A 21,719-nucleotide genomic window follows, 5' to 3' on the forward strand; every position below is an offset into this window, starting at 1 on the left:
AGAATGACAGGGAAAGATAATGAGGAATGTTGGAGGGAATGTGGGAAAACAGGGACACTGATACATTTTGGTGGAATTGTGAATACCTCCAGTCATTCTGGAGAGCAATTTGGAACTATGCTCAAAAAGTTATCAAACTGTGCGTACCCTTTGATCCAGCAGTGTTTCTACTGGGCTTATATCCCAAAGAGATACTAAAGAAGGGAAAGGGACCTGTATGTGCCAAAATGTTTGTGACAGCCCTGTTTGTAGTGGCTAAAAACTGGAAAATGAATGGATGCCCATCAATTGGAGAATGGTTGAGTAAATTGTGATATATGAATATTGTGGAATATTATTGCTCTTTAAGAAATGACCAGCAGGGTGAATACAGAGAGGATTGGTGAGACTTACAGGAACTGATGCTAAGTGAAATGAGCAGAATCAGGAGATCATTATATACCTCAACAACGATACTGTATGAGGATGTATTCTGATGGAAGTGGATTTCTTCGAAAAAGAGATCTAATTCAGTTTCAATTGATCAAGGATGGACACAAGCAGTTACTCCCAAAGAAAGAACACTGGGAAATGAATGTAAACTGCTTGCATTTTTGCTTTTCTTCCCAGGTTATTTTTACCTTCTGAATCCAATTCTTCCTGTGCAACAAGAGAACTGTTTGGTTCTGCACACATATATTGTATGAAGGATACACTGTGACATATTTAACTTGTATAGGACTGCTTGCCATCTAGGGGAGGGGGTGAAGGGAGGGAAGGGAAAAGTCAGAACAGAAGTGAGTGCAAGGGATAATGTTGTAAAAACAAACAAACAAACAAACAAACAAAAACTACCCAGGCATGGGCTCTGTTAATAAAAAAGTTATATATATATATATAAAGAATGTTTGTGGCAGCCCTCTTTGTAGTGGCCAGAAACTGGAAACTGTGTGGATGCCCATCAATTGGAGAATGGCTGAATAAATTGTGGTATATGAATATTGTGGAATATTATTGTTCTGTAAGAAATGACCAGCAGGATGATTTCAGAAAAACTTGGAGAGACTTAAATGAACTGAGCAGTAATGAATTGAACCAGTTACCCCCAGCGAAAGAACTCTGGGAAATGAGTCTGAACCACTTCCTAAAATTCCCAATCCCTCTATTTTTGTCCACCTGCACTTCTGATTTCCTTCACAAGTTAATTGTACACTCTTTCAAAGTCTGATATTTTTGTACAGCAAAATAACTATGGACATGTATACATATATTGTACTTAATTTATACTTTAATATATTTAATATGTATTGGTCAACCTGCCATCTGGGGGAGGGGGAGGGGTGAAGGAACGGAAAAATTGGAACAAAAGATTTTGCAGTTGTCAATGCTGAGAAATTACCCATGCATATATCTTGTAAATAAAAAGGTATAATAAAAATAAATAAATAAAATTTCAAAAAAAGAAGAAGAAAAAGAAGAAGCCCCAGATTTGCATCCAGCCCACACCCACCTTCTGGAGCCCCATCATAGGCTCACAGTGAGAATATAAGAAGAATGTGGCAGAGCCCAGACTCAGCTGAGAGCTATCTGGGGAGCAGAGCTCTCGGGGTCCCCTGCACCATGGCCTGGCCTTTTGTCTGCCTCCTCCTGCTCACCTGCTGCTCAGGTCAGGGTTGACCCTGCTTGTCCTGTTCCCTCCTTCCTGGTCTGAAGTCTCCTGTGAGATCTTCCCCCTCTCTCCTATGCTGGGACATTAATGTCTGTCTGTGTTTCCAGGTTCCTTCTCCCAGGTTGTGCTGACTCAGTCTCCCTCCATGTCTGCATCCCTGGGAGCCACGGCCAGACTCACCTGCACCCTGGACAGTCAGCACAGTGGTTACCGAATTGAATGGTTCCAGCAGATCCCAGGAAAGGCCCCTCGGTACCTCATGTATGTGAAGGGTGATGGAAGTGCAGGCAAGGGCGAGGGGGTCCCCGACCGCTTCTCAGGCTCCGCCTCTGGGGCCGATCGCTACTTGTCCATCAACAACCTCCAGCCCGAGGACGAAGGCGATTACTACTGCGGGGCAGCTTGTTGTAGTAATTTTGAGCATTCACAGTGCTACATTCAGCGAGGAAGTGGGACAAAAACCCCCCTGCCAGCCCAGCCCCCTCCCCCCCACACAGCTGCCCCATTTCTGGCCCAGCCCCAGCTGCTAAAGGGCCCGAGGCTGTGCTTCCTGTTTCTGTGTCCCTGTCTCAGAGCCCACTGTCCATGATGTGCCCAAAACCACACTGAAAGTAAGTCCTAGAAATAGACCCTGAATTTTCGCCCTGTCTCCCATGAGCACCTTCCTCTCCTTTTCCAACCTCCTTTCCAGGACACGGACACCAGGTCAGCTGAGCCTTCAGCGCTTGGGACTTGGCTGGGGGAGGGGGAGAGGGGCCCTGCCCTGAAGAGGCCGCTGCAGCTGCGCCCTCGCAGCTCTCCCCAAGCGCAGCTGGTTTGGCGAAGGCGACCCCTGGACACTTGCCAGGGCTGAGAGGCCGTGACCACAGACACGGTCAGGGGGAAGCAGAGACAGTAGAGAGGAAGCGGGAACCAGGAAGAGGGGCCAGCTGCTGACAGGCCCCGGCCAAGAGCCGCTCACTTCTGTTAGCCAGCGCCCGCACCTGCAATGGGCCGCGACCAGCATCTCCCGAAGTCAGAGTTTCAAGACTGGAAACTGCCCAAATCTTCATAATCAGGGTGGAGGTCATCCAGGCTCTGCCAGCCAGGCAGAGGCCACAGGACACCAATGCTTTGGGTCTTACTGTCTTTGCACTCCAGGCACTTGGCTCAATTTACTCAGTATGAGTAGCAATGGAGCAGGTCAGCTCCTGCCCCACATTCATTCTTGAAAAATAATGACCCCTGGCTCTCTTCAACATTGAGATGATTTAAACAGTTGGGATTGTTCAGTGATGAAGAGAAATGTCTACACCCAGAGAGAGGATGGGTGGGGACTGAGTGTGGACCACGACAAAGCTTTCTCACACTTTCTGTTGTTGGCTTGCATTTTGTTTTCCTTCTGGGTATTTTTTTCTACATCTGATTTTTCTTGTGCAGCATGGTAACTGTATAAATGTGTATACATATATTGGATTTAACATATATTTTAACATATTTAACATGTATTGGACTACCTGCCAGCAAGGGGAGGGGATAGAGGAAGAAGGGGGGAAATTTGGAACAAAGTTTTGCAAGGGTCAATGTTGAAAAATTATCCATGCATATATTTTGTAAATAAAAAGCATTAATTAAAAAAAAAAGAAAAATAATGTCCATTCAAGGTAAAGTGCACTGAGACAGCTACATGGCACCAGAGAGAGACAGAGACAGAGACAGAGAGAGAGAGAGTGACTGACTGTTGGGAGTTGGTGACAGGAAGAATTGGCTCCAAATTAGTCTTCAAAAAGTTATGTATTATATGAAATTTAAGAGGACAGTTAACCTTTCTCAGTCTCAATTTCCCCATTTATTAAAATGTCCTAATGAGAGCCCCTGCATCCTAATGTTATTTTGAGGATAAAACGAGACATTTGTAAAGTTCCTTACAAACCATAAAGTTCTCTTTTATTATTATTATTATAAATATGATGAGTTCCAAGGACAGCATCCACATCCCACCACTTGTACCCACTGTGGGTTCCACTAGTATCCAACTGCAATGTGATGGTCCTGTGTTTGTCCTTACACCACAGACAATATGTCCCCAGGGCCATTTAGCAATAAGCCAATGGATAGAAGTAGCTCAAAAATTGGCACTCGTTTATGTGTGACATAAACTAAGGAAGCAGCACTCAAGAAGACTCTCCCACAAATATACTGAGAATGCAGCAGGGGAGGGGACCCCATGGAGGGCCCAGTGGCTAAGATAGCCCATTCCTGAGGGTCTGCAGGGTCCCGGGTTTTTCTCCTCCCATGGCAATAGGTACAGTTAGCCACTCAGTCACCAAGCATTCATGAAACACCTACTATGTGTTGAATACTGTGCTGAGCATTAGGGTATAAATAAATAAAGGGAACAACAATTCCTATTTTCAAAGAGCTTACAATCCAACATGGGAGACAAAATGTGAAAACTGTGCTCACACATAGGACGGGGCAGAGTGGAGGCGATCAGGGCAGAGACGGCACTCTCAGCGTTGGGAAGGGCTCCTTGGAGAGGGAGATTTTATCAGGGAACTGAAGGAAGCCAAAGAGGCAGCTGTGGGAAAGCTGAGCCTTCCAGTCCTGGAGGACTTGAGCAGGGAGATGGAGAGTTTGGTGGGAGGAATAGCCTCTCTGTCAAGCAATCACTCAGCTCTCCAGGGCTGGCCTTCTCTTCAGTTGACCTCTTCCCTAGGTGACCTCCCTGGGCCTTCACTTCCATCATGTCCTTGCACCCACTGAGACCAGGCTCTCCTAACCTCACAGCCTCCCTTGGCCTCCCTTTCCAGCCTGGCTGCCTTGTTCCTCTTACTCCTCCTCTGGTGGGGGAGATGGGATCGTCCCTGGTCCCACTGGCCCTGCCAGGCTCTCCCCTGCCACCCCCATACTCAGGAACCTCTCCTTTGAGTTCTTCAATTCCCCTTCAATCCATGTTCTGGCCCCTCTTGTCTTCTGACAGTCTCCTTGATGAAAATTTTGATTCTGCAATTTGCTCAGTCCAGGAGTCCAGGACCTTGGACTGGCGTCAGACTCCAGTTTTCTTCCCTGCAAATGTCGGTGTCGATCTTGGGGCCTGTGGGCTTCCCTTCCAGCTCAGAGTCTGGGTGATGACCTGATCAGGGTTTGTGTCTGGTCTGTCACTATTAGCAAAGCCATTAATGGCCCCAAGGGAAAGCAAAGACTCATATCCCGGGGGGGGGGGGGGGGTAGAGGAACCTTGTCAGACCCATAACAGTTAAGGTGGCCCAGGAGGCCCTGGGGCATTATGAGGCTGTGACCAGGAAGGGAAGGCCGGGCTCTGGGAGATTCTGGGCTCCAGGACATGCGAGTAACTGCCAATGAGAGGCAAAGACTTCAGCTTCTGGAGCCCCTCATGGCTCCCCCTCTGCTGGCTGAGGTGGGGCAGCCCCAGGCCAGAGGTGGGGACCAAGAAGCAGCAGAGTCTGGGAGCCTGAAGCTGCAGCTCAAGGGCTGGCTCTGCCTTTGGGAGAGGGGACAGAGCAACCATCAGGGGCCTCCTCAGTTTCTGTGTCCTGAGGTTTGCTTCCAAAAATGGGTTAGAATAGGAATATTGGGGGGGGGGGTGGCTGGTCCTGGGCAAGGAGGGAGGGGACCATGAGGAGCAGGGGGACTCAGCTGATCTCCCACCCAGGTAGCTGTGGCTGTGGCTGCTCAGGCTTCCTGTGATCACTCCAGTGCAGCATCTCAGCTGGTGTGGGCCAAGGTATCCCAACACTCCATATCCTCAACCCACCGTGAAAGACAAACCCTCTTTATGGCCCTATGACTCTAGTAAGGACTCAGGGTGAAGAAAACCCAGATTTGTATGAAGACACCCCCCTCCCCAGCCCCATCCCAGGCTCACAGGGAGAGGATAAGAGGGGCCTGGCAGAGCCCGGACCCAGGTGGTTCTCTCTGGGGAGCAGAGCTCTCGGGGTCCCCTGCAACATGGCCTGGCCTCTTGTCTGCCTCCTCCTGCTCACCTGCTGCTCAGGTCAGGGCTGACCTTGCTTGTTCTGCTCCCTCCTCTCTGTCCTGGTTTCTCTCCTGAGGATCTCCCAGCACCTTCCCCCTCTCTCCTATGCTGGGACATGAATGTCTGTCTGTGTTTCCAGGTTCTTTCTCCCAGCCTGTGCTGGCTCAGGCTCCCTCCATGCCTGCGTCCCTGGGAACCATGGCCAGACTCTCCTGCACCTTCAGCAGTCAATACCACTATAACACAATTGGTTGGTATCAACAGAGCCCAGGAAAGGCCCCTCGGTACCTCATGCTTGTCTACAGCAGTGGATATGTGAGCAAGGGTGAAGGGGTCCCCGACCGCTTCTCGGTCTCCAGCTCTGGGACCGATCACTACTTGTCCTTCAGCAGCCTCCAGCCTGAGGACGGGGCCCATTACTACTGCAGGGCACCTTATGGTAGTGGAAATAACTATGGTTACCCCAGGGCTACATTCAGTGAGGAAGTGGGACAAAAACCTCCCCTGCCAGCCCTGACCTGGCTCAGGCAACTGACTTGGCCCAGGCTGCCAGGGGACCAGCGGGTCTGTCACACTCTGTCACATACACACACACTTTTTCTTTCTTCCTCTTTTTGCCTCTGGCTCTACATCTATGCCTGATATTCTGTCCATCTGTCTGTCTGTGTGTTTCATTGAACTCAGGGCATTCTATGACTTGTATCTGATGAGACGTAGAGTATGTGACAGAAGTAAGTCTTGCACCCAGTTCTTCTGTACCACAGAGGGGCAGGTCCAGTCCCCCAACACTTGGCTGTGGCCACAAGCAGCTGCCTGGCCCCTGCTTCGAGGCTGTTCCCATTAAAGTCCAGCCTCCCCTCTGCTGGCCAAATACATTCAAGCCTGGATCAGACCTCATCACCTCCTTGTCTCCTCCATCAGTCATCTCCTCTGCCTCCCTGTTACCTTCTGAAAATGAGTTAGAATCCTCTCTTGGGCTTTCAAGACCTTTTATGGTCAGCCCCTTCCCACCTCTCTGACCTTCTGGCTCCTTAAATCCTCCAGCACCTGCTCTTCCACCTGCAGGGACAATGAGCTCCTCACTGTTCTCCAGGCCCCTGTCTGTCACCTCGGCCCATTGGCTCTGACTGTGTTCCCTGCCTATCTGTCTAACCCTGCTCATCTCCAGCTTCTTCCTTCCCTCTAGTCTCAGATAAAATCCTACCTTCCTTTGCAGAAATTCTCTCCCAGACCTCCTTTAGGACTTTCTCTCTTATCTCCAATTTGTCTCTTTTATGTGCTGTTTGGCTGTGGCTGTTTACATGTTGTAGTCACCAACACCTTAAGCTGTGAGTTTCTCAAGACTGGAGGCTGTTTTGTCCTATTTTCTATCTATAGGACTTGGAACATAATAGATGAATAATAAATGCTTGTTCACATTATTTGATTCGTGGGGTTTATGGAATCATAAATGTGGACTTGGTAGGGACCTTGGATACAAGGAATCCCAGACTACTCATCTTATAAATGAAAGAAACTGAGTCCCAGAGAGCCTGAATGAATTTCTGATTTGCACAACCTGAGAATTTTCTCACATCCTGAGAACATTATATATATATATATATATATATATATATATATATATATATATATATATATATATATTTCTAAAAGTTTACATCAGTAAAATGGAGAAAGAGCAGAACAATGATTTCATATGCAATTTAAAAAGTCTAGAAAAAGAAGAACCTAAAAATCCCCAATTCAACACTAAAAAGGAAATCTTAAAAATTAAAGTTGAGAACTGGAAAAGCGATGAGGATGCTGGTGTGTTTGTGTGTGTGAGCAGTGAACGAGGGCCACAGTGACACTGAATCCTGGAGGGCCATTTGTCCTGAAGAGCAAACCAAAGGAGGCAAATCTAGGTGAGAAAATGATGTGAAGAATAGAAGTCAACGATGATCATGCTTCCCAAAACTCCAAGAGAAGAATGGGAGTTTACCTTATAATAACAAGACCACCATTTATAAGCATTGACATTTTAAGGTTTGGTAGGCCCTTTATAAATAATAACTTTGGGATTCTCACCATAGTTTTGAGAAGTTTGGTTATAATCTCCATGTTACTGATGGGGAAACTGAGGCAAAACAAATATCTGAAAGGTAATTTGTATTCAGGTTTTCCTAATTCCAGAATCACCTAGGTGGCTCTCTGACTTCTGAGGAAGTTCCAGGATGTGCTCCCACTCCATTTTGTTTGCATCCTGTAATTCCTGTTCTGTCCTCTTCCATTCACCTTAGTCTCTCTCCCTCTCTAGGTACCACAGCAGAGCATCTTTTTCTGCTCAATAGCCCAAGAAAAGCCTTGTGTGCCCTCTCCTGGAAGCAGTGAGAACTGCTGGCGACTGACACTGCTTCCCCTTAAGCACATCATCATCCTTCTTGAATATTGCCATGGATTTGGGGGTAACCCCATTTCTTCTCACTTCATCAATCCCCCATCCCTACGTGCAGCACACTGAGGAATACAATTCTACCACATTATCTGTACTCAAACCTAGTGTACATAAAAGATGGGATATTTTTAAAACCTTGATAAAACTTTGGATCAGAATAAGCTCAAGAAACAGATCTTTCACCAATCTACAGGTGGCACTGATATTTCAATATCTATTTTTTAGGTCTTGTCATTCATAGAGTATTGAATTTATAAAAATGTGCCAATTTCCAGCACAGCACACCTGTCTGTCTTGCATCAAGACAGGTTCTGGGTAGATGCTTTATGGAGGTTTTCCCATGACTGTTTTCTGAAGGCCTACAGAAGGTGAGCTTGTATCTGATATACTTATCCAATTAAGAAAGCAATCATTTAAAAGCCTCTGACACTAATTTATAGGAAATCAAGTCATTCTCCAATTGACAAATGATCAAAGGATATGAACAATTTTCAGATGAAGAAATTGAAACTATTTCTAGCCATATGAAAAGATCCTCCAAATCATTATTGATCAGAGAAGTGCAAATTAAGACAACTCTGAGATACCACTACACACCTCTCAGATTGGCTAGGATGACAGGAAAAGATAATGCTGAATGTTGGAGCGGATGTGGGAAAACTGGGACCCTGAGACATTGTTGGTGGAATTGTGAATACATCCAGCCATTCTGGAGAGCTATTGGAACTCAAAGAGTTATCAAACTGTGCATACCTTTTGATCTATCAGTGTTTCTACTGGACTTATACCCCAAAGAGATACTAAAGAAGGGAAGGGGACCTGATTGTGCCAAAATGTTTGTGGCAACCCTTTTTATAGTGGTTAGAAACTGGAAGTTGAATGGATGTCCATCAATTGGAGAATGGTTGGGTAAATTGTGGTATATGAATGTTATAGAATATTATTGTTCTGTAAGAAATGATCAGCAGGATGATTTCAGAGAGGTCTGGAGAGACTTATAGGAACTGATGCTGAGTGAGTTGAGCAGAACCAGGAGGTCATTATACATGGCAACAACAATACTACATGGTGATCAATTCTGATAGATGTGGCCCTCTTCAACAATGAGATGAGCCAAATCAGTTCCATTTGTTCAGTAATGAAGAGAACCAACTACACCCAGTGAAAGAACTTAGGGAAATGAGTGTGGACCACAACATAGCATTTCTACTCCTTCTGTTATTGGCTGCTTACATTTTTGTTTTCCTTCTCTCGTTATTTTTACCTTATTTCTAAATCCGATTTTTCTTGTGCAGCAAGATAACTGTATAAATATGCATACATATATTGCATTTAACATATACTTTAATGGATTTAACATGTATTGGTCTACCTGCCATCTAGGGGGGAGGGTGGGGGAAGGAAGGGAAAAATTGAAACAGAAGGTTTTGCAAGGGTCAATGAAACAGGAATCAGAAGTGGAAACTCATCAGCCTAGGGGAGGGGTCAGATTCTGGAGAAAATTGACTTTGCTTAGTCTCTTTCCACTTGTACTGGAGTATTCAATGTGTCTGTCCCTCAGTCCTACCACTCTCATCAATTAATGTCAATCAGACTACTGGTCTAACCTTTAAATGGCTGGAACCCAACAGAGTAAGGCAATGGCAAGTGAGTAAGAAATCAAGCAGCAGTTTAATTAATTTGAGAGTGAGAAAGGTCAGTCTGCAAATCAAAGTCTTCCTGGGAAGAGGAGGTTCCTAAGCTGGAGCAAGAGTAGGAGATATATATAGAAAAACAAACAAACAAAAATAAAGTAATTGAGTTAAAGCACAATACAATCATTCTTAGATCTTGAAACAATTCCCATGGCAGACTCACTAGGGCAGGCATCTTTGATACAATTCTCAGGTTTTGAGTTCTGTGGTGTTAGCAACAAGTATTCAGACTCGATTTTAAAGTCTGATGTTTTATTGAAAGAATGAGAGAGATTGAAAAACACAAACTTCTATTATGGGAAGGAGGCATAGCTCCCTGAGAGGAAGCTTTTTTGGGGTTAGTTCCTACTTACCTTTCAGTTGGCTAGAGGAAGAGTTCCTAGTATGCCCTAGAAACACCCTAGGAAGTTCCACTTCTTCATTCTCATAGTGTTTAGATTTGTATGATTTTTTCCCCCTATGCATGAGCTTTATTAAGCAAGGGCAATACAGAAAAGCCTTCTCTCAGTTTTGGACTCTGGCAGATTTAAGCCAGTTTCTAGCCCAAACCACCTTAATAGAATTCTGTAGCTAAGTCAATGTTCTGTGGAAACTTAACCTTACTTTGTCTCTCACGGTGGGAACAGCTTTTGATAGTTGCTTGAGGGTCATTGAACTTTGTGATTATTCAGTAGGATACAGACCAGATAATGTTGCCAAAGAACAGGCCTGGAACATCTGATTCAGTTCACTTATCAATGACAAGCTCGGGAATGTAGAGATTTTTGGTTTGTCAGGGGATTTTGATCAATTTCTACTGCAGCACATTGGCTGTAGTTTTACTTCTCAACCCCAAATGTCCTGGGAAAATAGAGGAATTCAACAAATCTAGAGTATCATCATTACACACACATGTCAATTAATATGAAAATCCTAAATCCCATGACTTTATATGAACAAAATTATCTGGCTATTTCCATCAATATCCATGTCTTCGTTTATTTCTAAAGGTGAGCAAAACAATTCTTTCAGGTGGACAACCATATGGTAGGCTTTCCCTTTTTTGGAGCAATTTTCCAAATGGTGCTTCAATGAGTGCCAGTGGCATTTTTATCAATTCAGGAGAAAAAAAGAAACATATTACCTGCATAGTGGCAGGAAGGAGTTCCACATTCAAGATATGGGGGTGAGACTGGGGTGTAGTTCTTGACAATTTCTTGAAATTGATGAGGCTCTTACTTTGTTGGGGCTGACAAAGCAGGAGTTAAGTAGATATTCGTGTCATCTGCCCTTCTTTACATAGCAAGGTAGATCTGGGCGACCCTCCTAACCAGCGGAAAGTATTCCAGTCAAAGAAAGTGTGTATGTGTATGTATGTATATATATATATATATATATATATATATATATATATATATATGGCAGTGGTATACTTCCGGCTCTCATCTGGAGCACCTGGTTTGTGTCAGGATTCAGCTGGCTGACGCTCCCCGCCAGGGCCAGCTGAAGACAATCTTTTGAAATTTCCCTGATTTTCACTTCATCAGAGTGAAGGCTGCTCCAGGATTTCCGGGTCGTCAATTTCCAATTGCCTAACTCCCAAGGTAGTTGCAGACTTTGGCGTGATACCAGGCAGTTCACTTTTCAGGGAGGCAAGAGTGAGTCAGGCCTTTGCGAAAGCCCCTTGTGTGCCCAGAGCAATGGCGCTGTGTCCCAATCAACTTTTTGCAGAAGTAGAGGACCCCAACCTGTTTTTGAAAGGATTTCTTCAGGGGGTCAATGAGCGGAGTTTCGAGGTGAAGACAAGGAGCAACAAGGAGGACGCTGTAGGAATGACCTCGGAAACTTCTTCTGGAAGCCCGCCTGAGGAGCAAGGAGATGGCCCTCTACTTTCGGAAGGCTCCAATTCAGCGCCCGAATTGCTGCTGAATAGCTTGGGAAGAGAGGAACCCGCACCGGACAGCGATGGTCCTGCTGGTCCACTGCCACGAGTCCCAGCCTTGGTCACGAGCGAAAGACAGCCCCGTGCAGAGGCGGTGCCCGCTAGGGATACTGGCGAGCCAGCTGCGCCACCGGATGGCCCGGGCGCCCACACCAACGAGGTTGAAGTGAAAAACCCCGCTACTGACCAAGCCAAGCCCAAGTCAAGACGGAGTTTCCGCTTTTCACCTTACCAACGCAACGCCCTGACGGAAAGTTTCAAAGCCAATAGAAATCTTCCAGCCCGTGAAATGAAAGCTCTGGCGGCTCAGCTGGAGCTCTCCCCTCGCCAAGTCCAAAACTGGTTCCGAAACGAGAGGAGGAAATACAACATGTGGTTCGCTCACTTGCTCGATGAGGAGCATGGAACTGACCCCGACACATTGCTGGCCATGACCACTGAAGTCATGTCTCTGAGAACTGGGGTCGGTTCCATGGCCCACCGACTGCGCAAGAAGTAGCAAGAAAAGTCTCGGGCCGAGAAGCACTCCCCTCGTGCTGGACAGCTCCTACTGTTCTCGGAAGCAAATGGGACCTAGGCCGAAAGCCAGTCGAACTCTGCGAGCCCTAGTGGATTTTATTTGGATAACAAGTATTTTTAAAAAGAATTTCGTTTTTATAGTTCTTGGGATTGTTTCAGCAGGTGGACTCACAACATTTTATACTCAAGAATTATTTTAAATGGAGGATTTTTTTTTTAAACTATTGCTTCTTTCAAGGTATTGTTTGCGATATATAGGAACTCCTTGTCGAACTCTTCTTATTACTTCACGTTTAGCACTTTGTTACTATCACAACTAACTTTCTAATCGAGTCTTTGGGATTTTTCCAGTGCAATTCCACTCTGCAATTATATCATCATATCGTCTGCAAAAGAAAATGTTTTATTACCTTATTCCTATTCTGATTCCTTCTACTTCTTTTTCTTCTCTTATTGCTCTTGATTGCTAGAATTTCAATACAATATTGAATAATATGGGTGACAGTTTCACACCTGATCTTGCTGGGAAGCCTTTTTAATACACTCCCCATTATAAATAACGCTTGCTGATGATTTTAGATAAAAGCTTCCCATCCCCCCCCCCAATTTAAGCAAAAATCCATTCATAGCAATACTATAATAGGAAATAGGAATGTGTTGAAACTTATCAAAAGCTTTTTCTGAATGTATTGATATAATCAAATGATTTAAAAAAACTTTTACTGTTGATATCAATTGTTCTAATAGTTTTCCTTATGTTAAACCTGATGTAAATCCCAGTTGATCATAATATATAATCTTTGAAATATATTCTAATTTTAGAATTAGAAATTTCTAATTCTAAAATTAGAAAATTTGTATTTTAATCAGCATTTTTGCATCCAGATTCATTAATTCATCTATATTTTTTCTTTCATTTTACTCTTCTTGGTTTAAGTATTGGTGCCATATTAACTTCATAATAAGAGTTTGGTAGCATCTCTTCCTTACCTATTATTCCAAATAATTTATTTCATATTGGAATTAATTGATTTTTAAATGTTTGATAGAATCACTCATAAATCCATCTGGTCCTGATGCTTTTCTGTTAGGAAGTTTTTATGGCTTGTTCAATTTTTCTCAAATAGGTCTGTTTAGATATTCTATTTCCTCTTGTGCTAACCTAGGCAATGCATATTTTTGAAAATATTCTCCTATTTCATTTAAAGTGCTGAATTTGTCATAAAATTGGGTAAAATAACTATAATTGTTTTAACTTCATCTTCATTTGTATAAGATGTTCCTTTTTGATACTAGTAATTTAAGACCGTTAAAAATTAAATTAATCCATTATTTTTCTGCTTTTATCATTTTTTCATAAAACCAAATCCTAGTGTTATTCATTAATTCAATATTTTTACTCTCAATTGTATTAAACTTGCTTTTAATTGTTAGAATATTCAGTGTTCAATTGGGAATTTTAATTTCTTTATTTTCTAGTTGTTAAAATTATATTCCCTCATTTCCAACTTTGGTGTCACTCTGATTTACCCAGCTTTCACCTGTAACTGCAAGACACCATAGCCTTGTCTATGGCCCCACCTCAGTAAACCATTTGGCCGACCAGCTTAAATCAGGGTGTTGGCAACTGAGAACTTTCAAACTCATTGGTAAATTAGGAGAACTGTTTGCCAGGTATATCTCCATTTCTCCTGAAGGTCACAGTACACTTCTTTTCAAAAATCCCAGAGAGGAACCTCAAGAACACAAAATTCTCTATGACTGATTATGTCTTGTAGATATTTCTCAGCATTTGTTTCTCAGCCCACCACCTTGTTAGAGGAAGGGAAGCACAAACAGAATGTGAATACAAGCTGCAATCAAGGAGTAAGAATTGAGTATTGCAGCTACCCTGGTGTTTGTGAGAGCAATAAGAAGAAAGAAAGTTAAAGAGAAAATCAAGAAAATAACAGTAATACTAATAGAATACTTAAAATTCAAGCAGAAATAGAGAAGTTAGGAAGGAAGATTTTTGTATGATCAGGGAGATGTTCACAAAAACACAGAATGAGCAGGTAGGATGGATACAATTCTTTTTTATGGTGTCCTGAATGGTGTTAGATGTTTGAGTAGTGTGAAGAAAGGTAGCGTTATGTAGGGCTATCTATTATCAAAAACCAGCAAGATCAGTTTTTGGGAGAAGGGGCCATGGGAGCTCATACTTGTGTTGTGGACCAGCTGTTAGAACTGGCATTGACTAAAGCTTGGTAAGGGCAGGAGAAATTGTGAGTGAGTTTGTTCAAACACAAATTCCAGAAGAGAACACAGCTTTTGGTAGTCACTTCTGGTCTTGCTTGTATGAGATGACTGAGGATTTTATTTATTTTTTTTAACTTCTTAAGATCTCTTCATTTATCTCATAGGAAACTGACTTATTCTTTACATGTAATGTTATAGTGGATATTCCTTTTTAAAATGAGTTGGATTAGATGATTATCAAAATCTTACACTCTGTGATTCTGAATAGTAGGTATTCGGTAGATATTTGTTTGAATAAATGAGTGACTTGAGTTTGTGTGACAGGCAGAGCCATATTGGGAACTCAAAGCAAATAAACAGTCATCAATATTCCAATGATAAGAGGGGAGAAATAAGGAACAAAGAAGGATCTTATTAATATACTCAAAATGAACTAGAGTCCTTAGATTTGACCTTCATGTGGCTGGAATATCTTACTTACCTAAATGATTTTTTAAAATTTGCTTTGTAAAAGGTTTCTGACTCCTTTCTTTTTAGGTGGCTATACAAAAATTAACAAGAAGCCCTTGTCCTAATGTTTGCAAGAACAAAATCCTTGTCCCCTAATTTCCATCATATGAAAAGATCCTAGAGATGGTGCAGGTCTACTTCTCCATTACCCAAAGGAAGTGTCAGAGAACCAGGTGGATATACCAGCTCTTCTATATTCTCAGATGTAACTTGGACTAAAATTTGTTTTCAATACAAATTAATTATTCAAACCACTACATCACATTATCTGAATTTTATGTGTTGCCTGTAACATTTGTCTTTTCTCTGATAATACTTCTTTCAATAAAAAAATACAGAATTTTGATGTTAAAATAGCTGATTTTGGGCAGCTGTGATGAAAATATCTTTTATTTGCTGAAAAGGGAAAAGGAAGACTACCTTAATGAAATAACTCATTTACAAAAAAAAAGTGAGCTTGCTAATAATACATATTTCCTCTTTCCCTCACATTATTAAATGGAAACATGACAATATCCATGGATGAGATCATAAAGATGATTATTCTTTTTACAGTCGACTATGACTTTAAATTCAAAGATCAGTCACTGTAGCATGACCTCTAGGCCACAATAAATAGAAGAAAGAACAAGATTCAACATTAACAGTTACAAGAAATATAAAGCTTTGCTCTGAATAGTCTCAGCTGCTTTCTTGACTACAAAAAAAAATAAAACTACTTATGTATAGATAGGGAAACACATGAAAGCAGTGGTTTTTTTTTTTATTTCTACACTTTTATAAAAACTTTCTACTGCCTAATGGGATGAAATGAAATTTGAAAATTTTAAAGCAAATTTAAGGAAGGATAATGTAGGGAGCTTTCAGAAGTACACAAGTATCCTTATAGAATTATTGAGGTATGTACAGCTATGATTCTGTCTAATATGGATTACCCAAAGTTTATTATCCTTAGCAACCATAGTTATCAGATGCCAACTACTAGATGTTTTGTGGCTCTCAAAGTTATTTTTATCTATCATGTTGGTATTGTTTCCTGGCTGTATTTGCTTCACTTACTATCAGTTCAAGAAATCTTCCCAGGTTTCTCTGAATCCAACACTTTTAAAATTTATTATTGAGAATGGTATTCTAATGTATTTATTTTTCTTGCTTTTTATTTTTTAACATTTTTATTTATTGTTTTTAACATTATTTTTTTTAAATTTTGATTTAAATTTAAATTTTTAAAATTTCATAATTCTCTCTCTCCTTTTTATCTTTCTCCCATCCACAGAGAAGGCAAGCAATGTGATATCAATTATATATAAAGATATTCAAAACATATTTCCATATTAGCCATGTTTCAAAAAAGCAAAAAAATAAAGTGAGAAATTTTCATACAGTCAATATTTTTCAGTTCTCTCTCTAGCATTTTTCATCACGAGTGCTTTGGAAGTTTCTTTGATTATAGTAGTGATTAGAATATCCAAGCCTTTCACTTCTTTACACCATTGTTACTGTGCACAATGCTCTTCCATTTGCATCAGTTCATATAAATCTTGCCAGGGTTTTTTTTTTTTTTCCCTAAAACCATCCCTCATCCTTGCACTCCATCACAATCATATGCTACAATGTGTTTAGTCATTCTCTAGTGGATGAATATTCTCTCAATTTCTAATTTTTTGTTTTGGCAAAGAATTTCTAATTCTTTGCCAAAACAAAAAGTTGCTATATATTTTTACATATACTTTTTCTATATCTAAATGAGTATTAATGTGTATATATTCATTATCTCTTTGAATCACTTCTGATGAGATTGAAGGAAAAGCATTGCCTGTCATCCCTTTTTCCCTTCATTGAAAGAGTTTTTCCTGGTATACTTCTTTTCTGTGAGAAAAATTTCTCCGTTATGCTTCTTTCTTTCATCTTCTTCTAGGGCATCCCCTTTTCTTATTCCTTTAATTTAATCAGCATTTTACCATTTGAATAATTCTGCTGTGTTAAATAATTTGAGTATGATGAAGGGAACTGTTCTAAGTACTTATAAATGGGTATGGGATCTTTTTTTTTTCTTCCGTATATTCAGTTGAACTGGGGCAGTAGGAATATTCCCTCTCCCCCGTTGTCACTTCCAGACACTCCTTTCTATTACTCAGTAATTCTCTTCCAGAGACTTTGAAAGTTCTTTTGAAAATTCATCAATCTATATTTACTCTCAATCAAGATTCTAATATGTTCTTTCTTCAATGCCTGACTCATTGAACCATTTTTCTATCCAACTCTTCTTTTATTGGGTGATTCAGGAAATATATCATCAAATATCCTATTTACTCATTTCCAGTGATGCATTCCTTCAATTTACTTCAGCTATCCACAAATAGGGTAACATTATTCACCTTGCCATTCCTCAAAAATGTTCAATTTTTATGTTCATAAATTTAGAAATCCCATTATCTGATGACAATTTATTGCAATTCTATATCTCCTGATTGCAATTCCTATTTCCAATTTTACCATGACCTAAAATTTCTCCAGCCTGAGTTCATTTCAAGGTCGTTACCCTGCATGAGGTATACTACTCTCCTTCCCTATCATGACTTTTTCATGGGTAACTTCCACTCCACACTGATGCCCTGAGTCCTTTGCTCCCTGTTGATAATGTTGCCTCGACATGCACCAGTTCTGTATTATGCCCATTATACACTGACTTCAATCTTCTTCCCATACTGCTGAAAGAAGCTGTAGAAAATCACAAAACCATGTTTATTGGATTCACTATATTTTTACAGTACACCAGCTCAACTGGATTCACACTATAGGAAGGCAATTTTGATTGTGTTTTGTATCCTTTCACATACACCCCGATTGATTTTGAAAATAACTCACGAGTTCCTTTTTCAGAATTTTTAATACCTCAAACTTTTATATCTTTGCTTCCTGCTAACTCTTTCATCTGAAAAATTTGCTTCATATCAATCAAATGGAGTTTATTTACTGAGATCTCCTTCTTATCCTCAGTTCCATCTATACATAGCAGAAAAAAGATCACAGGTTAATATTTATAAGATGTAGCTAAAGTAATCCTTACAAGAAAAATTATATCTTTGATTTTTTTTCAAGAAAAAGGAGGGAATAGATCATAGAAAAGCAGGTTACAAAAGAGAAAAAGCATTTCCGTGAACCAAGCATTCAAGTATATATGTGTGTTTTGTATGTATATACATATATATGCATGTTTGAATAGATCCTTTTTTCTTTTTTTATCTTTTTGAGATACAAATCTAGTGATGGATTGCTTGATCAACATGTATGTATGGTTTTAACCTTAGGGCATAGTTCCAAAGTGCTCTACAGAATTGTTGAATCAGTATATAATTTCATCAACACTACATTAGTGTCTAAATTTTTACCACATCTCCTCTAACATTGTCATTTTCCTTTTCTGTCATAGCCAATCTGATAGGTGTGGTTTGATACCTCAGCATTATTTTAATTTGTATTTCCCTAACCAGTAGTGATTAAGAGCATTTTTTCTTTCTTTCTTTCTTTAACAGCCTTTTATTTACAGGTTATATGCATGGGTAACTTTACAGCATTAACAATTGCCAAACCTCTTGTTCCAATTTTTCACCTCTTACCCCCCACTCCCTCCCCCAGATGGCAGGATGACCAGTAGATGTTAAATATATTAAAATATAAATTAGATACACAATAAGTATACATGACCAAACCATTATTTTGCTGTACAAAAAGAATCGGACTCTGAAATATTGTACAAGTAGCTTGTGAAGGAAATCAAAAATGCAGATGGGCATAAATATAGGGATTGGGAGTTCAATGTAATGGTTTTTAGTCATCACCCAGAGTTCTTTCTCTGGGCGTAGCTGGTTCAGTTCATTACTGCTCCATTGGAAATGATTTGGTTGATCTCCTTGCTTAGGATGGCCAGGTCCATCAGAACTGGTCATCATATAGTATTGTTGTTGAAGTATATAATGATCTCCTGGTCCTGCTCATTTCACTCAGCATCAGTTCGTGTAAGTCTCTCCAGGCCTTTCTGAAATCATCCTGTTGGTCATTTCTTACAGAACAATAATATTCCATAATATTTATATACCACAATTTATTCAGCCATTCTCCAACTGATGGGCATCCACTCAGTTTCCAGTTTCTAGCCACTACAAAAAGGGCTGCCACAAACATTTGTGCACATACAGGTCCCTTTCCCTTCTTTATAATTAGAGCATTTTTTCATGTAGCTACATTTAGCTTTTATTATTTCTTTTGGAAACCTGTGGGGCAGCTAGATGGCACTGTGGATAGAATACTGACCTTGGAGTCAGGAGAACTTGAGTTCAAATTCAGCCGCAGATACTTAACATTTACTTAGCTGTGTGACCATGGGCAATCCGTTTAACCCCAAGTGCCTCTCTCTCAAACCCATTCAGTTTTCAAAAGGGCTTCAGAGTCTTCAAATCACTAACAATAAGAGAAATGCCTGTTGAAATAATTATGAGGTTTCACCTCATATACTTTAAATTGACAAAAGAAAGAAAAAGAGAAAGAGAGAAAGACCATGACAGTCAATTTTGAATGGATTTGGGAACATAGATATGCTAATGTTTTTTTGCTGAAACTGTAAAATGATACATTGATTTTGGAATGCAATTTAGAATTATGTGAATAAAGTGCCTAAAACAAATTAGCATGCCATTATTGAATTTATATTCCAAGGAAGTCATTGATGAAAAAAAATATTCCCATGTACTCTAAAATACTTATAACCACACCTTTTGTGATAGCTCAGAATTAGAAACAAAGCAGATGCTCAGCAATTAGTAAATAGCTAAACAAATTGACGTACATAAATGTAATTTAATATTGCTGAGCTATAAAAAAATAATATGTACAATGAACACAGAGAAGCAGGGAAAGATTTCGATGAATTAATGCAGAGGGAAGTCATCAGAATCAAGAACACAGGAACAATCTCACACCCAATTTTTTCTTTAAGTAATAATATGATCAAGTGTAATTTGAATGCAGAGATATGATAAGACTTACCATTGAAAGTAAAAGTTCCACAGATGTATGTGGTATATTGTTTAAGATTTCAGACCTTTTCAATGTATCTATCTCTTGTGGTAACTAATTTTTTCCTCTCTAAAATATGTTATTTGCCATATAGAATGTCTCTCAAGGATACTATGGTGAAATAATTTTAAAAATCAATAAAATCATTTTAAAAAGAAAAAGGAGAACCAGCATAGAAAATGAAAACTGTGTGGTGATCAGATGAGTCACATGTCATTTCAGACATTATTTCAAATATCCACAATGTTTTCCTAAATCAATGAGTTGATATCACAATCTCTTTTTTTAATTATAGAAAGCAGTCAGTGTGTCCTCCACAAAACATTACATGTAAAAGAAAAATAATAAGAGTGACTTGTCTTCAGATAGATTATATTTGAACAATAGCATAAAATGTGAGAACAAGGTAAAAATAAAAAGAAAGATAGACAATTTAAAAAGGCATTAAAATAGTGGTACTATCATACCAAAAAGTGGTACTAGTTTCTAGGTCTTATCCCAGAAGTTAAAGTCTATGAGTTTATCAGACAGCAGATTACAATAGTCATTGACTACTGCATCTTACATAACTAAACTATTCCACTGATCCACCACTTTATTTCTTAGACAGCCCAAACTGGTTTAGATGACTGCCACTTTATAATATAATTTTATATCTAGTATAGTTAAACCACCCTTTTTTTCCAATTTTTTTTCATGAATTTACTTAATATATATGACCTTTTTTTTTCTTCCAGATGAATTCTAGTATTATTTTTTCTTGTGTTACAAAATAATCAGTAGTTTGACTAGTATGGTATTGAATAAGTAAATTAATTTAGGTAGCATTGTCATATTTAATCTATTAGTTCAGCCTACCCATGAGCAATTGATATTTTTTCCATTTGTTTAGATATGACTTTCTTTGTATGAATAGTATTTGTATTTGTTTTCACATGGTTCTTGGATTTGTCTTGGCAGGTAGATTCCCAAATAGTTTATGTCATCTACAATTATTTTAAATGAAATATTTCTAAATTGGAATACATCTGATGTTGGGTTTTATTGGTAATATATGGAAATATTGATGATTTACGTGGGTTTATTTTATTTATCCTGCAACTTTGCTAAAAATGTTAATTATTTCAAGTAGATTTTAATTGATTTTCTATGGTTCTCTAAGTGTGCCATCATACCAAATGCAAATATCAATAGTTTTGTTCCCCCGCTGCTTAGCCTAATTCTTTTTCTTCTCTTATTGCTAAAAGTAACATTTCCAGTACTGTATTGAATAATAGCAATGATAACAGGCATTCTTGCTTCACCCTAGATCTCATGAAGAATGTTTTAGCATATCCCCATTACATATAATGCTTCTGCTGGCTTTTGATAGATAATATTTATTATTTTAAGGAAAATTCAATTTATTCCTATGATCTTTAGCATTTTTAGTATATTTTGTCAAAAGTTTTTTCTGCATCTGTTGAGATAATTAAATGATTTCTGTTAGTTTTGTTATTGATATGATCAACTATCCTGATCATTTCCCTAGTAATGAACCAGCCCTGAATTCCTGATATAAATTCTACTTGGTCATACTATATTATCTTGATGATAAATTGGTATAATCTCTTTTTTAATATTTTATTTATTTATTTTTGCATTAATTAGGGAGATCTGTCTGTAATTTTCTTTCTCTATTTTGGTTCTTCCTGGTTCAG

General features: G+C 39.8%; 1 gene segment (V, D, J or C); it reads left to right on the forward strand.

The window, feature by feature from the left end:
- The first annotated feature begins 1,517 nt into the window (after positions 1-1,517).
- On the forward strand, positions 1,518-2,303 carry LOC100925590. The segment is given in 2 exon segments: positions 1,518-1,645; positions 1,756-2,303. Coding segments are annotated over 2 exon segments (594 nt in total).
- Positions 2,304-21,719: the final 19,416 nt, after the last annotated feature.

Source organism: Sarcophilus harrisii, chromosome 1 (genome assembly GCF_902635505.1).
Source record: "Sarcophilus harrisii chromosome 1, mSarHar1.11, whole genome shotgun sequence".
In the NCBI taxonomy this organism is placed as follows: domain Eukaryota; kingdom Metazoa; phylum Chordata; class Mammalia; order Dasyuromorphia; family Dasyuridae; genus Sarcophilus; species Sarcophilus harrisii.